General features: G+C 39.9%; 1 protein-coding gene and 1 long non-coding RNA gene across 6 annotated transcripts in view; one reads left to right on the top strand and one right to left on the bottom strand.

The window, feature by feature from the left end:
- Positions 1–1,271: 1,271 nt before the first annotated feature.
- Positions 1,272–2,885, bottom strand: LOC122885997. The gene is made up of 3 exons (XR_006380225.1): positions 2,733–2,885; positions 2,073–2,117; positions 1,272–1,972 (listed from the first exon to the last, which is right to left on the bottom strand). It is a non-coding gene; the product is annotated as an uncharacterized LOC122885997 (long non-coding RNA).
- Positions 2,886–8,007: 5,122 nt separating this feature from the next.
- Positions 8,008–19,817, top strand: part of LOC122886121 (target of Nesh-SH3) — a 34,485-nt gene continuing 22,675 nt past the window's right edge. For all 5 annotated transcript variants that reach the window (XM_044218081.1, XM_044218080.1, XM_044218078.1 and 2 more), the window contains exons 1-4: positions 8,008–8,399; positions 17,278–17,457; positions 17,615–17,683; positions 17,826–17,958. In XM_044218081.1, coding sequence (XP_044074016.1) covers positions 8,288–8,399; positions 17,278–17,457; positions 17,615–17,683; positions 17,826–17,958 — 494 coding nt within the window. In that variant the 5' untranslated portion in view covers positions 8,008–8,287. The remainder of the gene's footprint in view (positions 8,400–17,277; positions 17,458–17,614; positions 17,684–17,825; positions 17,959–19,817) is intronic.

Here is a 19,817-nt window from a genome sequence, read left to right as displayed (position 1 = left end):
AATCCACTTTATTCACCAGCTAGTTGCTAACTTCGTCTGCCTGTCGTTTGGGGCTGGGCAGGTAGTGTACAGTGGGTTTTTAGAGCTTTTTTGCTGAAAACAGCTGCCTGCTGCTGCTGAAAATGATGCAGATGAGAATGGTCAGTGTGAATTTGCAGCCTGTAAAACAAAAACAATGAACTGAAACTCGCAATAAAGCTCCATAGGCCTGAGGGGAACTGCAGAGTCGGGTGATAATTCTCTGTGGGTTCATGACTACGAGTGATTCCTTTCATATGGAAGCAGTCATGTGATCCATTATTGATATTAAAAATACTGATTATGGCTGCTTTAATGCCCAGACATGAGAGTGGTATCATATTCTCAACTAACTCAGCAAGAAAGCGAATGCATATTTTCCAAAATGTTTTTTTTAAGGGAAAGAGAGCATGTGTACAGAGGTCAGTCTGCATCTACATCACATTTGTATTGCAGGATTGTTAAAACTATTTGGAGTGAAATAACAGTGCAGTAGCAGAGCAGAAAGCGTGTAAAAAGTGGGAGTTTTATGATACTGACATCTGCGTGTTTTTGTATCGGCGTATGAGAGCCAGATTCTTACTTAATGCCTGTGGATTTGTCTAGTATCCTATCTGCTGTCAGCTCTAAGCTACACGCCTGATCCTCCCATGTAATGTGGTTATTTATCTTTCAGATGTAGGATCCATCCTGACAAGCGCACTCACATACATAAAGTATGCACGCTTGCACAGACACAGTGAGCGTGTACACACATATACACAAACAAAGGCACACGAAATGAGAACCACATTGAGCTTTTGGTCGTTCTCTTCTGCTCTCTGAGACAAATTTAGAGTGGATGAATTATATTTGTCTCTTTTTTCTGTCCTGTAGTCCTCCTAAATCCTTCTACTTCATCATCCACAGCACTGCTGTCCCCCATGGCTTTCCAAAAAGAAAGATTTGCTGATTGCCACATGGCAGTTGGCAATAACACTGGTCTGTCTATCAAACGTCATCATGTTGTGGTTGCGGGTCTCATTTTCACAAAGGAATTACTGGTCCTGGCCTGTGGTGTAAATGTAAACGTTTATTTTGAAGAATTGTCTTTTATCTAGGTTTTTGACTTCATCTTCAGCAGATGTGGAAAGATGCACATAAGTTGTTCACCTGTTCTGTGTGAATATGCGAAGTTTTAACATTGTGTAGTTGTTGAGCAACAACCACAACAACTGTTACAATAATCAGCAATGAAGTCATCCTCCGGGTGGTAGGTACTGCTGCGATTTTGATATTTGTGACTTAATATTGTTATCAGCAACAATAGGCGTGTGTCTGATAGGCTGCTATTATCTACACATGAAAAAGAAAACGTGTGTGCACATAATGGATGCATAAGTGAAACTAAATGAGCCTGTGACCTCTGAGAAACTGTGAGAATATTTGGAAGAATATTTCATACATCATATTTTCCACTTTGCTACAGAATGCAGAGCAGAGCCCGTTTATCTGGCAGGAAAACCAGACTTACTGCACTACCACACATCCTGACAGGCACATAATAAATTTCCAAAAATGGAGCAGGGTCAGAAGTCAGAGGCATTCTTTCAAAATATGTATCAGAATAGAGGTTATAATATAGAAACGTGGTGCTATAGTGATGACAGAGGAGCATGATTTCTATGGTGTGGCATGAAGTAGAGTATGAGTTTGAGTCTTTTAATGTCTGAAACATTTTCATCCTCAAACTGCTCTGACCTGGTATGGAAGTCTGTAACTTAATAAGCCACTCCATTCATGGCATCAGCAGATTGGAAAAAGTGAGTGGAAAAAAAAATCTAAATTATTGTCTTTTTCCATACTCAAAATTACAACCAGTCCAAGTGAGGAAACTTGCACACACTCGACTGAGCTGTGAAAGACCTTCTGCTCTTGGCCACAGCAGCAAACATTTTCCAATCCCCTGCACCTACTGGAAGGAAGAAATCGAGGAGGATGCGAAAAAAAGAAATCATAAAAATTTTAACATGTCAGTTTCATATTGAGAAAGATTTTGGTCAGTGTTTTCCCACCTGAGTAAAGGTGATTCTTCTTCAGGGAGCGTAGTGGCTATTAGCCTGTGGATGAGAAGGAAAAAATCCTATTGTTACCTTCAGTATCATCAACCTTATGGAAGGTGACATACACAAACTGATGTGTGAGTGTGTAAGACCACTCCATTTTTTTTGCACCCAACCCTGACACAGTTTTCCGGCTGCGTGGCGCATGTTGGCAGGTGGAGCTGATGATGTGTTGAAATGCTATAAAATGAAGGAAAGGAATGACAAATCTGTGATGACAAAAGCAGAGCAAGGACAGCGTGCCTGACCCATTCTCCTCTATCCTACGCATCCTTCACAAACCCAGAGGGAAGAAAGTAGAGCTGGAAAAGGATCATGGTTGCAAGCAGGGAATAAAAGATATCAGAGCAAGAAAAGGAGGATGACACAGTGATTACATACAAAGTGATAGGGAAAGACATTTAATGATTTCCGAAAAGCTTTTGATGCTTTCCTGGCATTAAGGATCATTTTTAAAACCAAGAGAACGTGTTGACAATAACTGTAGAGTGAAAGTTATGAAAATAACAAATTTGCATTCAAACTTGGTGATGAACACACACATGTATTCCTTCACAGTAGCAGCAGGGCTGCAAATTGGTAACAAGTAAAATAAGGGACTGAAAATCTCACCTGCACTCAAAAAAGGATCCTGAAAGAGAGTCATGTATCTCAAATCTTGAATCTTGCAGCTTTATTGCATGGATAAAAAGTACTGAGGTGTAAAAAAGTACTGCTTTCGTCAGTGCTGCACCGATGAGAACCTGAGAGACTGAAACATTTTCTGCTGGATTTTAAAACCACCTCGTGTAGAATTTTTGTGATTATAGCATCTTTTAAATTGTCTTATAGCAGATTTTTTAAAGAAAAATAAAACAATCTCTGAACATTGGTGCAATGCATGTGTTCATTACTGCCCATTCATCTCAAAGGAAAATATGACAATGGAATGGAAACAGACTTAGCAAATTAATCTTGACGTACATGCATGTGATGCCACTTGTCGCTGAAAAGATGGCAAAAGGCAGCAGATGAAAGCATCAGATCTGTGTGAAGCAATGAACACACTGTAATCTTCCTCAAATTAATACAGGAATTAAACAGAAATGTCATATTTCCATCACATTTTCCACATGGTTTTCCAGTGTTTGTGATTTGACTGAATAATTAATTACATCTTGTTGGGCCCTCTTCTACAATGGTTTAATGGTACCCAAATGGAGAATTACTAACTGCTCTCAACTCCTAATATTCGCATGACAGAAGTGAATGGAAATGTACATTAATTTGCATTTTCCTTTGACAATTTTCTGTAAATCTGGTTGAGCACTTAGTCACCATGCAATAAAGCTGCAAGAGTTTCTGTCTCAGCTGTTGACTGTGTTCTGGGTCACCATTTTGTGTCTACAGGTACGTTTTTAATCTTTTTTTCTTTTAACAAACTAAAACAAACTGTTATCTAATACACAGGCGCATAGGAAAATGAAATGTGAAAGAAAAGGTTGAATTCCTGCATACTGTTCATTAGGGACACAACATTTCGGTCAAGGACCTTCAAGCTTTTCTTACACAAACTAAAACAGACAGTTACAATGTTCAGACCGAGTCATGGGTCGTCTGGCGGTAGAAGAGGGCCAAAAGGAAAGAGGCAGGAAGCTGAAAGACTGAAATACACTTTCCACAAATTGTCCATACTATACAAGCAGTAGAGAACATTCTTTCTAAATATGTTAATAAGTGATCCTGACAAACAGCAATAAAATCCTGTTCATTAAATCGGAAATAAATGGAAACTTTTGGCTGCTAGAATTGTCACTTCCTCCCACGATAAAAAAAACAAATATTTAAATTTAACTGCATAGAAAGACTGGGAGGGAGAGAGAGACCCTTCAGGCTGTCACACCTGGTAACAAATTGGGCCATTTAGAGAATTAGAGGCCAATTATGATTGATGCCAACACTTAGAGTGTAATTTTCTACTGTTTATGCAAACCAGACTACATTCCACAAGGAGAGAACGTGAAATGAAAGTGTGAAGAGGAAGAGATGGCAGTATAGAAAGTGACATGGTGAGGATGGTGGAGAAGGAGGAGGTCTCTATATGGGAGAAAGAACTAAGAGGAAAAGAAGGTGGAAGAAGTGAGGAAGACGAGGAAGAGACAGTGATGGAAGAAGTGAAAGTCCTGCATTCAAAATCCTTCTTAAGTAAAAGCACAGAAATATCATCATATCATAAAGCATCAAAAGTAAAAGTATTAGGCTGATGGGTCCACTAGTATGTGAGATTAGCTGTGGACAGATACACACGAGTACACACACACACACACACACATGGCCAAGCGCATGATACCCTCCAGGCTTACACCTGGCGGAGATAATCAACTCGTCATCTGTTTTGTATGTAAAAACTTAATCTGTGGTGGAACAAGTATTTAGATCCTTTACTTAAGTAAAAGTACCAATACGGCAGTGTAAAGATACGCGATCATAAATAAAAGTCCTGGATTCAAATTTCTTGAGTCAGAGTACAGAAAAATTATCAGCAAAAGTACTTATTCTGCAGAAAAATGGCCCCTGTCAGTGATATATTATTGCATGATTAGATTGTTAATACTGATGCATCAATTCATCACCATGCATTATTTTACTGTTGTAGCTGTTTAAGGTGGAGTTAGTTTTATCTCCTTTTATATGCGGTTTCGTGGTTTATTTCAGTGGTTCCTAATCTAGGGGTTGGGCCCCTCCAAAGGGTCACAAGGGTCTTGAGATGATTAATGTGGTAGGAAAGAACAAAAACCAAAGTTCTGGTGCACAAATCTGTGCTCAGTTTTTTTTTTAACTTTTCTCTTTTCCCCCACTTTTGTGTGAAAAATGTGAATACTTTTACCACTTTGGGCCTCAAACAGTTACGTAAATGAAACCATCTGAGAAGTTTAAAGGGGAAATCTCTCTTAGTTAGAAATGCTAACAACTCACAGACATCTGGAAGGGTCACAAACCGAAAAAGTTGGGAATCACTGGTTTAATGTTTTGCATTTTAGAAGCATATTACATGTAAAAAGTAACTGGTGTTGAAGTCTGAGATAAATCTAGTGGAGTAAAAAATACATTATTTCCCTCTGAAATGTTGTGGATTAGAAATGTAAAAGTAGCATAAAATGGAAATATTCAAGTAAAGTACAAGTACCTCACTGTACTTAAGTACAGTACTTGAGTGAATGCACTTACTTTTCACCACTGGGAAGAGGAGATGTTGAAGATGAAATGAAAGCAGAGAATTGTGCCTGATAAAAAAAAACAATACTGGGTCATTAATGTGGTTTCCTTTATCTGCCATGTTTCCCTTCATCCCAGTGATACTGTGACTTCATAGGCAAACAAATCAGGTTATTATCAAAACAGGTTAGGTCAAACTGGTTACACCCCAAACTGATCCCAACTCTTCTCATTTTCACAGAGTGCAGTCTATGATTCATCTGTGTTTAATGGGTTCTGGCGTGACGAAGGCCGGGGTTCCACTGCAACAGTCTGTTCAGGGACTTCCTCGAGAGACACACCTCCTCTGGCTCGCGACATCATTTCCTGTCTCGTGTGATGACATGTGGGATATAATCAACTGCATTGGAGGGTGGAGATGTTGGAGTACACACATGCACGTGCAAGTGTTCGCGCCTTTCACAAACGCACACACTCTTTGTCCTTGAGGCCCAGTTCTGGCTGAGATTGGCTGACCAGGACTAAAACTGGCTGTAGGAAACACACACACATTTGCACAAAAAAAACAACTCATTGGCTGTAAACAATGATATACAATGAGTCTGACTTCAAAGAAAGCCCATGATGAAACGCTGTCACCATGTGTTTGCGATGCACCAGAAAGTCATGTCTGAATGTGTGACACATGGCTGCAAATGGTCTGTTTTTGTCAGCTTGTCTGTGGTGCACATGATGTTAATGTGTTTTTTGTCATTGGCAGAGAATATATTTATAGATAGGATGATGACAGACATTGTTTCCATGGAATATAATGGCAGCCATACCCCATACACACATAACTTTTTGGATACACACAGCTTATATGACTGTTCCAATTATCCTTGAAGTGTGTGTTTTTGTTCATATGGCATTGTGGGGACCCAAATATGGAAGCCCACTCATGCTGCAGGGACTTGCCTCTCTACTGGGGACCAAAAAGTTAGTCCTCCCAAGTTTAACAGCTTATTTTAGGGTTATGACTTGGTTTTAGGTTTAAGTTCAGAATCAGGCTTAAACTGAAGTTAGGTTAAGGGGCTGGGAAATTAAAGATATGCAAGACATGGATGTGTGTGTGCATATGTGTGTGTTTGTGTGTAAAAACAGGGAAAGAGATAATAGAGTGAATTTAAGTACGCAATTATAAAATCCTTATACATGCACACACTATTACAGTGTGTGTGTTTACAGGTGCACTATCCTGGGTTTCATTTGTTATTTTGGAGTATCCCAGGGTTTGTGTGTGCATCAGAAACCTGGATAAGATTTTATTACCTTAGCACATCTTTAGCACTGTCTGCAATTAATTGCCTTACTCCAGCTTAGCATCTCTTGTTACCCTCTGTGTGAATGGTATCCTTGAGTCTTGTCTTTATGGCATGAAACATGAACATATTAACTGGAGTACTCCAGGATATACCGGGATAATGTGTATGCAGACACCTTATTCAGGTTTCTGATTTCTGTATGATCTCTGTGCCATGTGCACAGATGTGTCCTTGAGGTAGGTAGTAGATATTCAGCAAAACAAAAAAATATGATGATAAACAATGTAATGATCTACATTTAAATGAAAGTCAAAGTCTGTCATGCCAATAAAGCAAATAAAGGGGAAAGTCTAACACCGGTAACATGGAGAATAAACTATATTGTCACTCTCATTTTTCATTACTGGTGATCAGATGGAGAAGTCAAATCCAGCAGAGTGGTAACTACAGCAGAGTCCAGGCAGCCAGAAACCAAAGTGGGTTCATCCTCAACTGCTGAGGTCAATCAGTTCAGAAAAGAAGTGTTGGAGATGTTGTGGAGTTAAAGACACACCAACAGCAAAGTTTCCTAGGAAATACACTCATAATGAACAATTCTGCTCTTTTGATGTCAACATTCAGTGCCAATACAGGAACTATTGTGCACTTCATGCAGCGAGGCAGAAAGTGAAAGTGTGGAGGTGATTGATGGGTGTGTTGCACATCTGAGTTTCATGCAGAAGGCCGGAGTTTACTTTACTTACTTTACTACAATATTTTTATTTGCTGTAACCATGATCTTTCCCAAATCTTAACCAATTGTTTTAGTTGCCTAACCCTAATCATACTGTAGTTACCATACTGTAGAAAGTGTGAATTTAAAAAATGCTGGCAATGAACATAATGCAGCGTTTTGCAGAATCGTCCAATACTGACGTTTTTGTGTGGTATTAGGGTTGGTGCACAGACGATTAGAAATCTGGATACTATTAAAATCATGTATACATGGATATGAATAACCAAATTTCTCAAGTTGCATGCAAATGTCATATCCAGAATTATCAAAACTGGGATCTTAGAGTGCATGTAAACATACTTGGTGTGAGACAAGCTAAGAAAATGGGAGAGAGAAAGAGACTAAGAACAATGAAAAGTTTCAAAAGGCCTTTGCAAATGGAAAGCAGGATTGCTGGGGACACACCAGACTGAGGCGAGAAAAAAAGAGACTGAAGAGGGTGGGAAGCTTGGAGAAAATTTTCACTCCTTTTCCAGAGAAAAAGAGAGTGAGATGGAGAGAGAAAGTGAAAGAAGAGGAGAGATGGGGGAGGGTAATGGGAGTGGGTGTGTCCGGCTCTGTCTTTCCCCTCCCTCCATTATAGAGTTATAGATGGTGCAGGAGCAGCCTGCTGCATCCAGAAGTCCAGTCCAGTGAGCTGCACTAGTCCTGAGAGCCACCAGCTCAGAGAAGTAGTCTAGCCACTCCAGAAACATCCAGCCTGACTCCTGCAGCTACAGCACACACTGATCTCAACCTGTTACCAAAACATTTATTCAATCAGAGCAGTGACACTGAGTGACAGAATCTTATTTTTGTTTCTCACTCCTGTTGTGAGATATCTGTGCTGAACTGAGCTCATCCAGATCACAGCAGCTTGTTACACCTGAGAATCAGAGCCGACCACAGCAGAGATGATGATGACGGGGATGCAGCAACACTCACACTGCTTTCTGGTCCTTCTTCTCATGGTCTTCATCGCTGGGATAGTTCTCTCTGGCGCCTCAACTCCCCGCAGGAGCAGAGGTAGGTGATAACTTGCATCAGTGCTATTGTCTTCCACTGAGACATCCACATCAGGACACACTATTGATTGCATGTGAAGTGATGTATTTGTTGCATGGACCAATGTTTGGTCATTATGGTCTTCTCTGCTTGTGGGTGTCCTCCAACAGTCTAAGATCTATGCGAGTGAAAGTGAACATCAGTGTGATTGTCTTCCTATGTTAGCCCTGTGATGCACTGATGGCTTTTCCGTGGTCTTTCTCTTCCTTCTGCCAAATGCATGCTGGGATACGCTTAGAAAGACCATATGTCATAGTTAGTAAGATGGATATTTGTTAGAAGGATAAATAACAAGAGAAATGGTTTTGTAACCATATTGAGACAACCATTTACTGCAAAGTATGTCAAGTGATGGATACCATTTGACACATATTGTTTGTAATATCATAAAGAAAGATGGGGGGAAAGTTGGATGTGCAGAAATCTCCAAATACACACATACAGAGCAAAAGACGAACAAAAGTGGCTGAAATATGCAGACAAGTAAAGGCAACACATTTCAAGCTGATGGCTTTTCCTCAGACTTCTTTCCTTCTATTTTTATATTTATATGTTTAAACAGACCATTATTATTAGATGCAACCATGATTACCACATTTGTCTTTAATGTAGCTCTACACCATGTTCCTCACAGACTTGTTTTCTGTGTCCAGAAAAAGCAAGCTGTACTCTATTATTGGTGGTACACAAGTGTCCTTAATGCAGTGGTTCTCAAACTTTTTCTGTCATGATGCCCCCCTTCAGAAGCTGAAAAAAGTTCAAGTTCATGCCCTCAAATTCTTATCAATCATGAAACAATATTCGGTGAAAAAGGAGCTATGTTGAATTTGAAATAAAAGAAATGATTCAGGTCAGCACGATAGCAACAGCAAACTCTTGTTTTTTTAATCAACTTAGTTCCACTCCATATTTTTCCCCTGGCTATGTTTCTGATTCTGTTAAATGCTGTTGAACTCCAAGCCTAAAAGTAAAATAAGCTTGAGCCACCTGTCAGGCTTTCAAACTGCCTTGATTAGGAAGCACTGTTTTTACGATCCCTGTGGTTTATCCACATTTCCCTGAAATGAGGTGAGCAGACACAGTGAAGTAGGTCAGCTCACAGGTTTTAATGAAAGTGTTTCCAGGTTGGGGGTCAGGGGTTAGACTTGTAGACTACCTGATGGCATGGCTTTCCTGGAACTGTGCCCACCAAGCAGACGATCTGATGAGTTTATAAACTGGCTAATTATTTTCATTCATTGCCTCAGGTAAAAGATTTTTTTATTGTTTCATTTGTTTCAAACATATTACAACTCTTATTAAGGTATTTTATCAAACCACCTGAAGAGTCTTTAAAATTAAACACAGACAGTGCAGCAGACATAGAATTTCTGGCCAGTGCAAACCACATATGTCCAAAATGTTTCCATAATATCAAAAACAGCATGGACATTATCGCAGCATCTTTACATTATATTTTCTTTTCCTAGATGCCATAAAAGAAACCATAAAACAGACTCACTTTAATAAGTAGATAAGTAGATTATAGCATATTGAGCCCATTCTGTCTGATTAGGATTCTCATGATATACTTGGAAAACAGCTAATTTTCCACAAACGTTTTCCATATTTTCTCATTATCTCACTGCAGTGCACAAACGCGCACACACACACACACACACACACACACACGCTTGCACTCTGGCTTTCCATTTCTGACTCTATTTTGCAAGTTAAACTTGGGTGCCCTTTGAAGATTTTGAAAGTAAAAGTGATTTGAGGTGAGCAGACTAAGTCGGTGTGAAGAGGTAAGCATAGTGGAAAAGGCTGCTTCCGGTGCGGAACTTGCTGGCTGAACTTGGCTTGCAGACAAATCTCAATGTGCAGCTTTTGGAGCTAGATGAAAGGGGCTGTGTGTGTGTTTTTGCTTTGAGAGGAGAGTTAAACGTCTGTATCGCTGTTCTTCTTGGATCAAGCCCCTGGTTTTAGAATGAAACATGTTATGCAATGACGTGTGTTTGCTTTCTTGTGTCATAGATATTATAGCATAATACACAGGTGTCAGAGTTGACAGGTCTATACACTGTTAGATGATCTGTACTTCCCAAGGCTTTTAATTCCCATTTACATGTGTTCATGCCCTAAAACATTTTTTTCCCACTAAGAATAAACCGAGTAAGTGTATATGAGACGATCTGTATCTGTATCTGAATGAGTTCAATCCTTTGTAATACAGGAAATTATTTACCAATACCCTACTTAAGGACAATATATGGCCTGGAAACTGCTGCTGAGCCAGACAAAATATGGCCACATGTCATTTACAGATTAATGAGAGGGAAATATGGAAGAAGAGAGGAAAGAAGAGGAGATTAGAGGACAAGACAGATGAATTCAAAGCAACTTAGGAAGTTGAAAATGGATCAGGTTGATGGAAAGATGGCCGCGACACATATAGGACGGCAGAGATTGAGTGAAGGAGGAGAAGGATGGGATGGAGTAGCGCCACAGGGGAAGGGAAAACAGCTGTTGCTCTGTCAAATCTGACAGGGGGAATATATAGTGTGAGAGCGGAGGGACCTGCATGGAAGCCGCCAAAATGGGGGGAAAATGTGAGAGTATAATCCCAGGCACAGCTCTCTCACGCTGGGCTGCGAGGTGAGGCCTCTTGTGAACCTAAGAGATGAGATTGTTCCAGAGAAGGACCAGATCAAAGAGGGTCCTGCTGGATTAGAGTAGATATTCAGAGGGCTGAGTTACCCCGGTCTGCAGGCTCTGGATATTCCCATTAGAGCTAATATAGGTCAGTTCAGCTGTCGTTTGCTCACCAGCTAAATTATTTCAAACCCTCTGTGCTCTGGCTGGCACGAGGCTCAGAGAGATTTTCGCACTTCATTGCTTTAAATGAAGGTGACTGTTTTAACAAGGGGCCATAAAACATCTGTCTCTGTCTCCACAGCACAGGAAGCCAAGTCTCTTCTCCACCTCTGCTCTTCCAGGGCAGAAACCTGAGAGGCTGAAATAGTGTATGCCAGAGCTGCGTAAAATCACTCAGGGTACCATGCATGCAAAGGCAGCATATTATGTGTGTGTGGCAGGAAGGGTGTCATCTACAGTGTGTATAATTGATTTTATAGAAAAGAGTGTGATACATGGAGGTTGTAGAGCAATGTATTGCACCAATATTAAGAGTTTATACCCTCATTTAGTCAGTGGAATTTACAGTCTGTAGAGCTCAGCTGTGATATTCAGCTGCTCAAGACAAACTGACATGACTTCATTATTCTGTCACTTCCATCCACCAAAACTACTACATTCATTTCAACAAAGAGTGGAAAAGTTATTTTCCACTGCATATTTTGAAAACCAAACAAGCCTTGTAGTTTTGTTTCAAGTGTTGTTTTTTTTTTAGGCTTTGCTTCAGATATTTATAGTTCATTAGTTCACACATCAGCATGAGTGGAAAAGTCTTGTGATGATCTCAGTGTATTTATTCTAAGAGTGTTTACTTTAACGCAGTCCTCTTCTTCTGACAGTGGAGTAAAACTGCCAATGGTGGAAATCCGCAGTAATGTGAGACAGTAAATCAGGATGTGCTGATGCCAAAACTGCACATACTGTACAGATGCACGTTTTAATATTTATTTTCAAACACCAAACATACACATATCATGTTGCACAGCGGTTGAAAGGGAAGAGAGCGTGTTATGCTGACAACCCCATTAACATACTCCCTTTCCCAGAGGATCATCCATCACTGCTGATGATCCAAGATAGCTGCTCTGCTAAGCCAAGGTTGAGTTTCCAGTTTGATGGTGTTTTTTCTTTTCAGGCCAGCAGGATTACATCCTCTGGCTAGTAGTCCAAAATAGGATGAATACAATGGTGAAATGTTTATTGAATGATATGGCATTGTTTATTGCATAATCTGACATGTTTATTGGCTGACTCCCAGTGTTCTGATGGATTTGCTTGTACAATAATCGTTGATGAATTGGTTATGTTCACTGCATGAAGGGTAGAGACTGCTTATGTCACGATGTTTCAACTGAAGAGATTTGTCGTCACTATAAGATTTACAGTATAATATATAATGGAATGTCACCCACATCTAGACTGGGAATGACATTCGTGAAACGGTCTCCAAAATCTGTGACCAACTCTTCATTACATACAGCTGATATTTATTAAAACACAGATCTATTGTTGGTTAAATCATGGCATAGTAGCATTTCTTTTTGCTAGAAACAATGGGCCCCATGTAAAAGGCCCCCACCCCTCCTACAAAACAACAAGTCCCACAGATTGAAAGAGACACAAAACGACTACAAACGACGAAGCTGCATCTCTTTGTGGTCGCTTTCGTCTCTCTGGTCATTTTATGTCTCTTCGTGGTTGTTTTGTCTTTTTGTGGTCGTTTTGCATCTTTGTGGTCAGTTTGTGTCTCTTTGTAGTTGTTTTGTGTCTCTTTGTGGTCGCTTTACGTCTCTTAGTGGGCGTTTTGCATCTGTTTGTAGTCTTTTTGCATCTCCTTTTGCGTCCTGTTTTGTGTCTCTTTGACTTTCTAACAAGAAATATTAATAGTCACTTCAATCTGAGGCTATGTTTCTGCCTGGTAGGACTGTTCAGCAATCATCCATGGTTATCAAGGGTAATATTATAGATTTAATTATACTTTAGTTACATGTCTTTTGGTGAGGTTGTAAATCTTCAATGATCTCATGTGTTTAACAGGGTCAAAGTCACCAGCAGAGCAGGAAGAATTTAAATTCAAGTAATCAATCATTATTTTCCTTCAATCAATTCATCCACACAAACACACACAACATGACTTTGTGGCTTAACAGTTTTCTTTTCTGGCTAGCTACATGTCAATAGTTTTCCTTTGTACTGTAGTTGATTGATTATCAGGACTGTGACTGGATCAGTTCCTAAAGCTTTATTCATTTTACTCTGGAAATACTGATAAGTCTTAACAGTCCCTAAGCGGTGTGTGGGCCAAATGGCCGGGCTTTGGACGGGTTGTTGTGGAACTGAGCCAGTGTTTGCTTGTACTGGAATTTAAAACGCGCTGCCAGAAGTTTCCAAATGTTTCATACACTCTGAGCCCCTTTCCTTCCATTGTAAGCCAATCTCACCCGTGTTTTATCGGAAATATTGATGGGAGAATAAAAACAAATGCAGTTTTGATAGGAAACACATAGCTAGAAAAGCATGAGGGTATTTTTCAAATCCAGGGCTTCCCCCTCTTTCACTGTCAGTGTCTGTTTTGGCATCTGGCAGCTGCTGGCATTATTCCTCATGCAAAGTTCCACTATTTCATTTAATGCCGAAATATGAGCCAAGGACATGTGCTGTGGAGAGTATAGTACGAGCCATAATCCAAGCAGAAAGTCCATTGTTCTAAGCCTTGTAGACTATGAGAGGCGGAGGTTTGAACCCTCAATGACTCATTTATGATTTCCACTGTGAAATAAAATGATAAAAGTTGAAATGATAGAGTTGAGGGAAATATATCAAGGAGGACATGAATCATTGAATTAAAATCCACTTAACATGATAAAAACAGAACCACAATTTATTAAAAACAGGCTTAATTGGACAAACCTATATATCTTTCTGTTACCACTGTTCACCATTTATCATCCAAGTCTGCACTGGTGTGGTTATTTATTGTTTTACACGTTGTGACGATCTGACGTCCCGTCATCTGTCCATACTGGGAAAAACTACATTTTATCAGAGCCGTGATTGCTACTGCCGGCCTCCAGGTCATAATTTATGCGACGTTGGTTAGAGTCAGCGGAGCAACACTTTCCTGCCAGTGGCTGGAGTTATCAGAAGGAAAGTTGGCTTGTCCAGATAGCCTGCTTAACTGCAATAGATGCGCACAGTCAGGTCATATTAAACCATTGGTACAATCGGCAGATATTCACAGACACCGCCAATTGATTTCTGTGTGTGATATTTTATTAAGGTCTTTTTCCAAACGTGTCATTTTTTGAGGTTGTATGGTGACGGAGTCACCTGGAGTATTATGTACATCCTTTGTGTGGGTGACTGTGCGACACAAGGACTTCTTTATCAGGTTAACCCCTGGCTGGTGCCCAATTAAAAAAAGAACAAATCACTAAAGTTGCTGCACAAGAAACTGCTACAATCTGCATCGGCCAAATGTCATAAATCACACTTCTGGCACAGCTGCACTCATCTGAGTTTTCTGATGTTCTTAGCATATCTGTTACAAACTGACTTATTGTTAGCATGCCCGGTTCTTGGCTAGTTTTGAAGGCCACATGACAGAGGCAAGTGATGAGAGAAAAATAAGCAAATTCATCCATTCTTTGTACTTGCAGAGTCCTAGAGTTGCTTGTCAGTTCACTAGTTATGATATGCTTCACTGTACTCAAACTTGCTTCATACACAAGTTAAACATTAAAATAAGCTAGCAGTAATTACAGCAAACAATGTTTGAGTTTGTTTGGAAGGTGACAACACTTAAATGGCACTCAGAGTTTTGAGATTATTATATAGATCATATCCCCCTGCCCCTCTAAGGCAGAGATACTTAAGAACCTGGTGGATAAGAAGATTGTTGTATCCAACATTTACTGAATCCTCCTTAACATGCTGTGTGTGCCACCCCCACCTCCCCAAGAGATGGGCAGCTGATGTCCCGGCAGTCAGACCTTTATGTCCTTCCTTTAAGTTTCTTCCAACCCCACAGGTAATACATCCATCATACCCAACACAGATTATTTCTTGTGGGATTTACAGGCACTAAAATCAGCCTTTATGGCACCATGCAAGTACCTGACAATAATGTACATGCTTTATGTAACTGTCCCCCTTGGTCACAAAAATTGCACTTTCGGTGACCTCTGCTAGCTTAAACCATCCAAATATACCAGCAAATTAATTTTACTCTCGATAACAACAACAAAGCCACCTTTCTGGAAAGTTGGGAACCAACTGTAACATATTTTGAAAGAAGATCAAATACCTGATCATCATCTTCCAGCAGATATTATTTTGACGATCAGTGTCGGTATGTACATGCACACATGCACCACTGCACATGCTGTCATCACGTATACACTAGGCAAGGCAAGTTTATTTGTATAGTACCTTTCAACAACAAGGCAATTCAAAGTCATTTACATAAGACAGTGAAAGATATAAAAGAAACACAATCTCACTACTAGAAATATAAACACTAATAGAAATATAAACACTCAATAAAGTTTTTTCTTTCACTAGTTTATCAGTGAATTTGCCCTTTTTTAAAATCCTCATTGTCACCAGTGTAGATATTCTTGTTCTTTGTGTTTGTTTAGTAGAAAAAGTTTAGCAAATCACGCTTGTTTGAGCTTCAGGGTCAGTTCATCAATACAATTAGATTTGTAATCAACTCAGAGTTGGTCACTTACAGAAAACGTTACAATTTTGTGATGGTCAAGTGGTCAAGTGTGGAATCAAATATGCATATTTGACAGTCTCTTACCTACCTTTGATGTACTCCCTTTCTGTTTTTGCTTTTAGTATTTTGCCAACAGGCTCTCTGCGATCTCTGACCAAGAAATTAGACCAAGTCAAGTTTTCATGGTTGCCTTGATCAGTAAAAACAAGCTCATCTGCAACCTCTCATGGCTTTGGTTTATTTTGACTCACCCTTTGAAGCCTGTCATCATCTAATATCTGTCCCCAGGCTCTGTTGATTAGGACTGTATTCTGTAGAAGTCAGTTCTGGCAGAAAAGTAATCACTTTATAAAGTGATGTCAATGTGTGTGTGTGTGTGTGAGAGAGAGAGAGAGAGAGAGACAGAGAGACAAAAATATTGTCTGTGTGCCAGTCTTATACTATTTTCTTGTCAAATCAACACAAGCTCGACATTACCTTGCTGACCTCAACTTTTAATAACACGTGTTCATAGATTTTGATTTACAATAACAGTATGTTCATTTCAGAAGCCAATTCTTAACCCACTATTACCTCATATAGAAGCTTCAATGTATGCGGTTTATGATGCTTGTCAGTGGCAGATCCTTAATATTAGTACTCCATAAAAGTAATGTTCTTGTCCAGTTAGAAAGCACAATAAAAAGTGTTATTAGGTTCTTCTCCTAGTGTTGTACTCTCTTAATAAAATCACCATTATTAGCTTTCAGTAAAACTTACACCTCAGCAGAATTTAAGTCTGCTTTGGCTGCATGTACTCCTTGAATGTGCCTGTGAAGTGATGGAGAACAGTGTTGAATCTGGGAAGTACAGGTTGTTAAAATAGAAGTATTTATGTAACTCTGTGAACTCTTCCTCACAAGCTTTTCATTCTGCTTTTACAAAACAAGACTAAAATGGAAAGAAGATGAGGTTTGTAGGTACTGCAGCATCTCCATTTTTGTGCAGTATTTTTTTCCTTTTTATTACTTCTGATATGTATTTTGTTTTCCTGGTTTCTGTCTGTATTTATTCTCACTATTTGTGATGTGTTGTATTTGTGGTATTTCCTTTGTATTTAGAACACAGGAAATCCAATATTGAACTGCATTTCCCTTGTTTACTTGCATGAAAAAGCACAGGTGTGCTCTATTTGATGTCATTAGCAGCTCTGAGACTCCTTTTATCAAACATTTGCCATGATGAAGATCTATAATGACTGAAAGCATGGTTTTATCTTTAAATACTTGCATTGGACTGAAGTGTGCAGACCCTCCTTTTATCCATATTACATCTAATTCTTTTTTGGCCGCCTTGCACCTTACTGAGTCATGAATGCAGTGATATTCTCAAAATCAACAAGACTAACAGAAAATACTTGAATGTTTAATGGAACAATTGTGTCCTCTCCTGCCTCCCCAGTGAGACGTCAGAACATGAAAGTCCGTATCAGCGCCACAGGAGACACCATCGTGATGAAGTTTTTGCGCCCCAACGCTGACACCAAGCTTGAGGGTTACATCCTGGGCTACGGCAGCAGCATGTTCTCCAAACAGTTTATTCAGCTGCCTGAGAACGGACAGATGTATGAGACTGAGTTTGGTAAGAAAGTCTGTTGATATGTGTGTTTGTGAAGTTCCACACAGAGATGAGGAGCAGACTGCTACGATGCACAGTCATGGCTAAAAGAAAGTGATGAGTCTGTCTGTGGACGCTCAGAGGATCTATAACCTCTAGTTTGTTCTTCTTCTGTGTTTAGATGCTGAGCCCAAGTACCTTATCGCCGTCCAGCCCATCCCAACCAATGAGGTGAAAAAGCAGTGTAAAGGTAATGCTTCAACAAGAATTTTATAGGAACAAAAATCAACTTCAAGGTGACACGGGTGAAAGTGGCTTTCAGACATGAAACATGAGGGCTTGGGCATCGAGGTGAACATGGAGGTAAAAGTAAAATGTTCATTTGTTCTCAGGTAAAGTGGAGTTGCAGAAGCCGCTACACTTGGTCATTGGGTCGGTAACGCCCACTTCAGTCCTCCTGTCCTGGGGGACCCTGCTGAAGACCCCCTATGAAGGCAACGTCATGAATGACTGTCTTGAGGATGGGTGAGCTTGCACACTAACACACACACACACACATTCATCCTTTTCAAGAACAGAGCAGAGGTGTGTCCCCCCCCACACACACCCTACCAACACGACCGTTAGCCGTAAGCAACAACTAAGAGTGTTGTTTTTTTTTTTTACCTCTATTTGTGTACATTTTTGCAAATTGGCATCATTAAAAGTATGATGAATTTGCTATTAGCAATTCCTGTTTGCAATGTTCACATGGATGTACAGACAACTATCAATGAAAAACTTAAAAATGTGATGATTCTGGGGCAAGTTCTGGAGTTATCAGGAGCGTATTTTTTTCTATGATTTCTAAACGGATTTATGGATCACACTGAATCTAAAAATATGTATATAACCACTGTGTGTTCAGATTCGACAGAGTTATGACTCGGAAAAAGGAGTATGAGTTTTGCGACAATTGGGCGCTAAGCGTTTTCCTTAAAGAGTAACTAAACCCCGAAGTTTTGGCTGAATTCAATTGCAATAGCTGGGTTTCAACTTGTAGAGGGCAGTTGCTATGCATATTTATAACACAATTGCACTAAAATGTCAAGATTTGGACCTGAATCCATCAACAACACTACTTTTTACGTTTTCAGCTGAAAAAAGTGGTTTGGGGGTTTAGTTATTCTTTCATTGCCCCCACGAGCTGTGTGTCACGGCCACTGCTGCTACTGCAACTGCTGACCATGTTGATGATTGGGCCAAATCAGCTAGACAAACTACAATAACTAACTTCCCGTTGTTTTCAGAACACCGACATGCACCTGTTCCTTTTACCTCACGCAACAGTATCTTGACCTCACATCTCTCCCTCCATGCCTCCCCACAGATTGGAAACCTCTGCTACATAGAGGTGGAATCACTTTGCTGATTCAAATCACTTCGTTCAGTTCAAAGACTCAGTTAATTTAGTCTGTTGGTAGTCCAAGCTGTCATGTTTAGTTCAGTACAAAACTAGCCTACACAAGCACTTCACGTAAGGTTAACAACTCAGCAGCCCGTTTACGACAGAATTATCACATTATGATTGTTTCTGTGGCTTTTCTGGTCTTTTAATAAGCTTTTAATGAGGGCGTAATGTACAGTGGATCCCAGCTGAGCTGACTGTTCTCAGTCACCAGTGAGGGGAGCTCCTCTGCTAAAAGTTACTGATTTGGTCAGTGGTAATGGTGATTCAGTAAACTCAGTTCACCTTGAAAATTTGTTGATTAAGATTTGAACATGTACTGAACACCTCTTCTGCCACAGAGCAAAGACAGAGAGACGGCTGGTATAGATGCACATATGTACTGAAAAAGAGAAGCACACTAATGCATGGAGATTCCATTTTCAGCCTTTTCATTTTATGTACGCTGGCTGTATTGTAGTTTTGTTGAGCATAGAAATAGATGGTGGAAGGATAAATCACTCACACTCTCTCTCACACTCACAATCACACACACACACACACACACACACACACACGATATCTGGTATAACTGCATAAACAGTAAATGATTCCCTGAAGTCTCTCAGGTTACTGAGCAGTGGATCCAGGACAGCTTGTGCACACAGGTGTTTAGAAGAGGAGTCCACCTACACAACATACGTGACACCTTCTCGCAAAGAAATCTGGGGACAGTTCACCCCAAAATCAAAAATACACATTTCCTCTTACCTGTAGTCTTTCTGCCGATAGTTTCTACATGAATCCGCTCACAACAAGGTCTGTTGATCTTGAGTAACTGGGTCATGATTTCTGGAAAGAGACATTGCTGTTGAGTTTTTCAAATGTATTTTTTTTTTTTTTTTTTGGTGCTTTGAGCACCACAAACCATATAGTCCAATTATATTAAAAAAAATGC

This window comes from Siniperca chuatsi, linkage group LG12 (assembly GCF_020085105.1).
Source record: "Siniperca chuatsi isolate FFG_IHB_CAS linkage group LG12, ASM2008510v1, whole genome shotgun sequence".
NCBI lineage: Eukaryota > Metazoa > Chordata > Actinopteri > Centrarchiformes > Sinipercidae > Siniperca > Siniperca chuatsi.
Note: the sequence above shows the minus strand (reverse complement) of the source record. Positions and strands in the feature narration are given on the sequence as shown.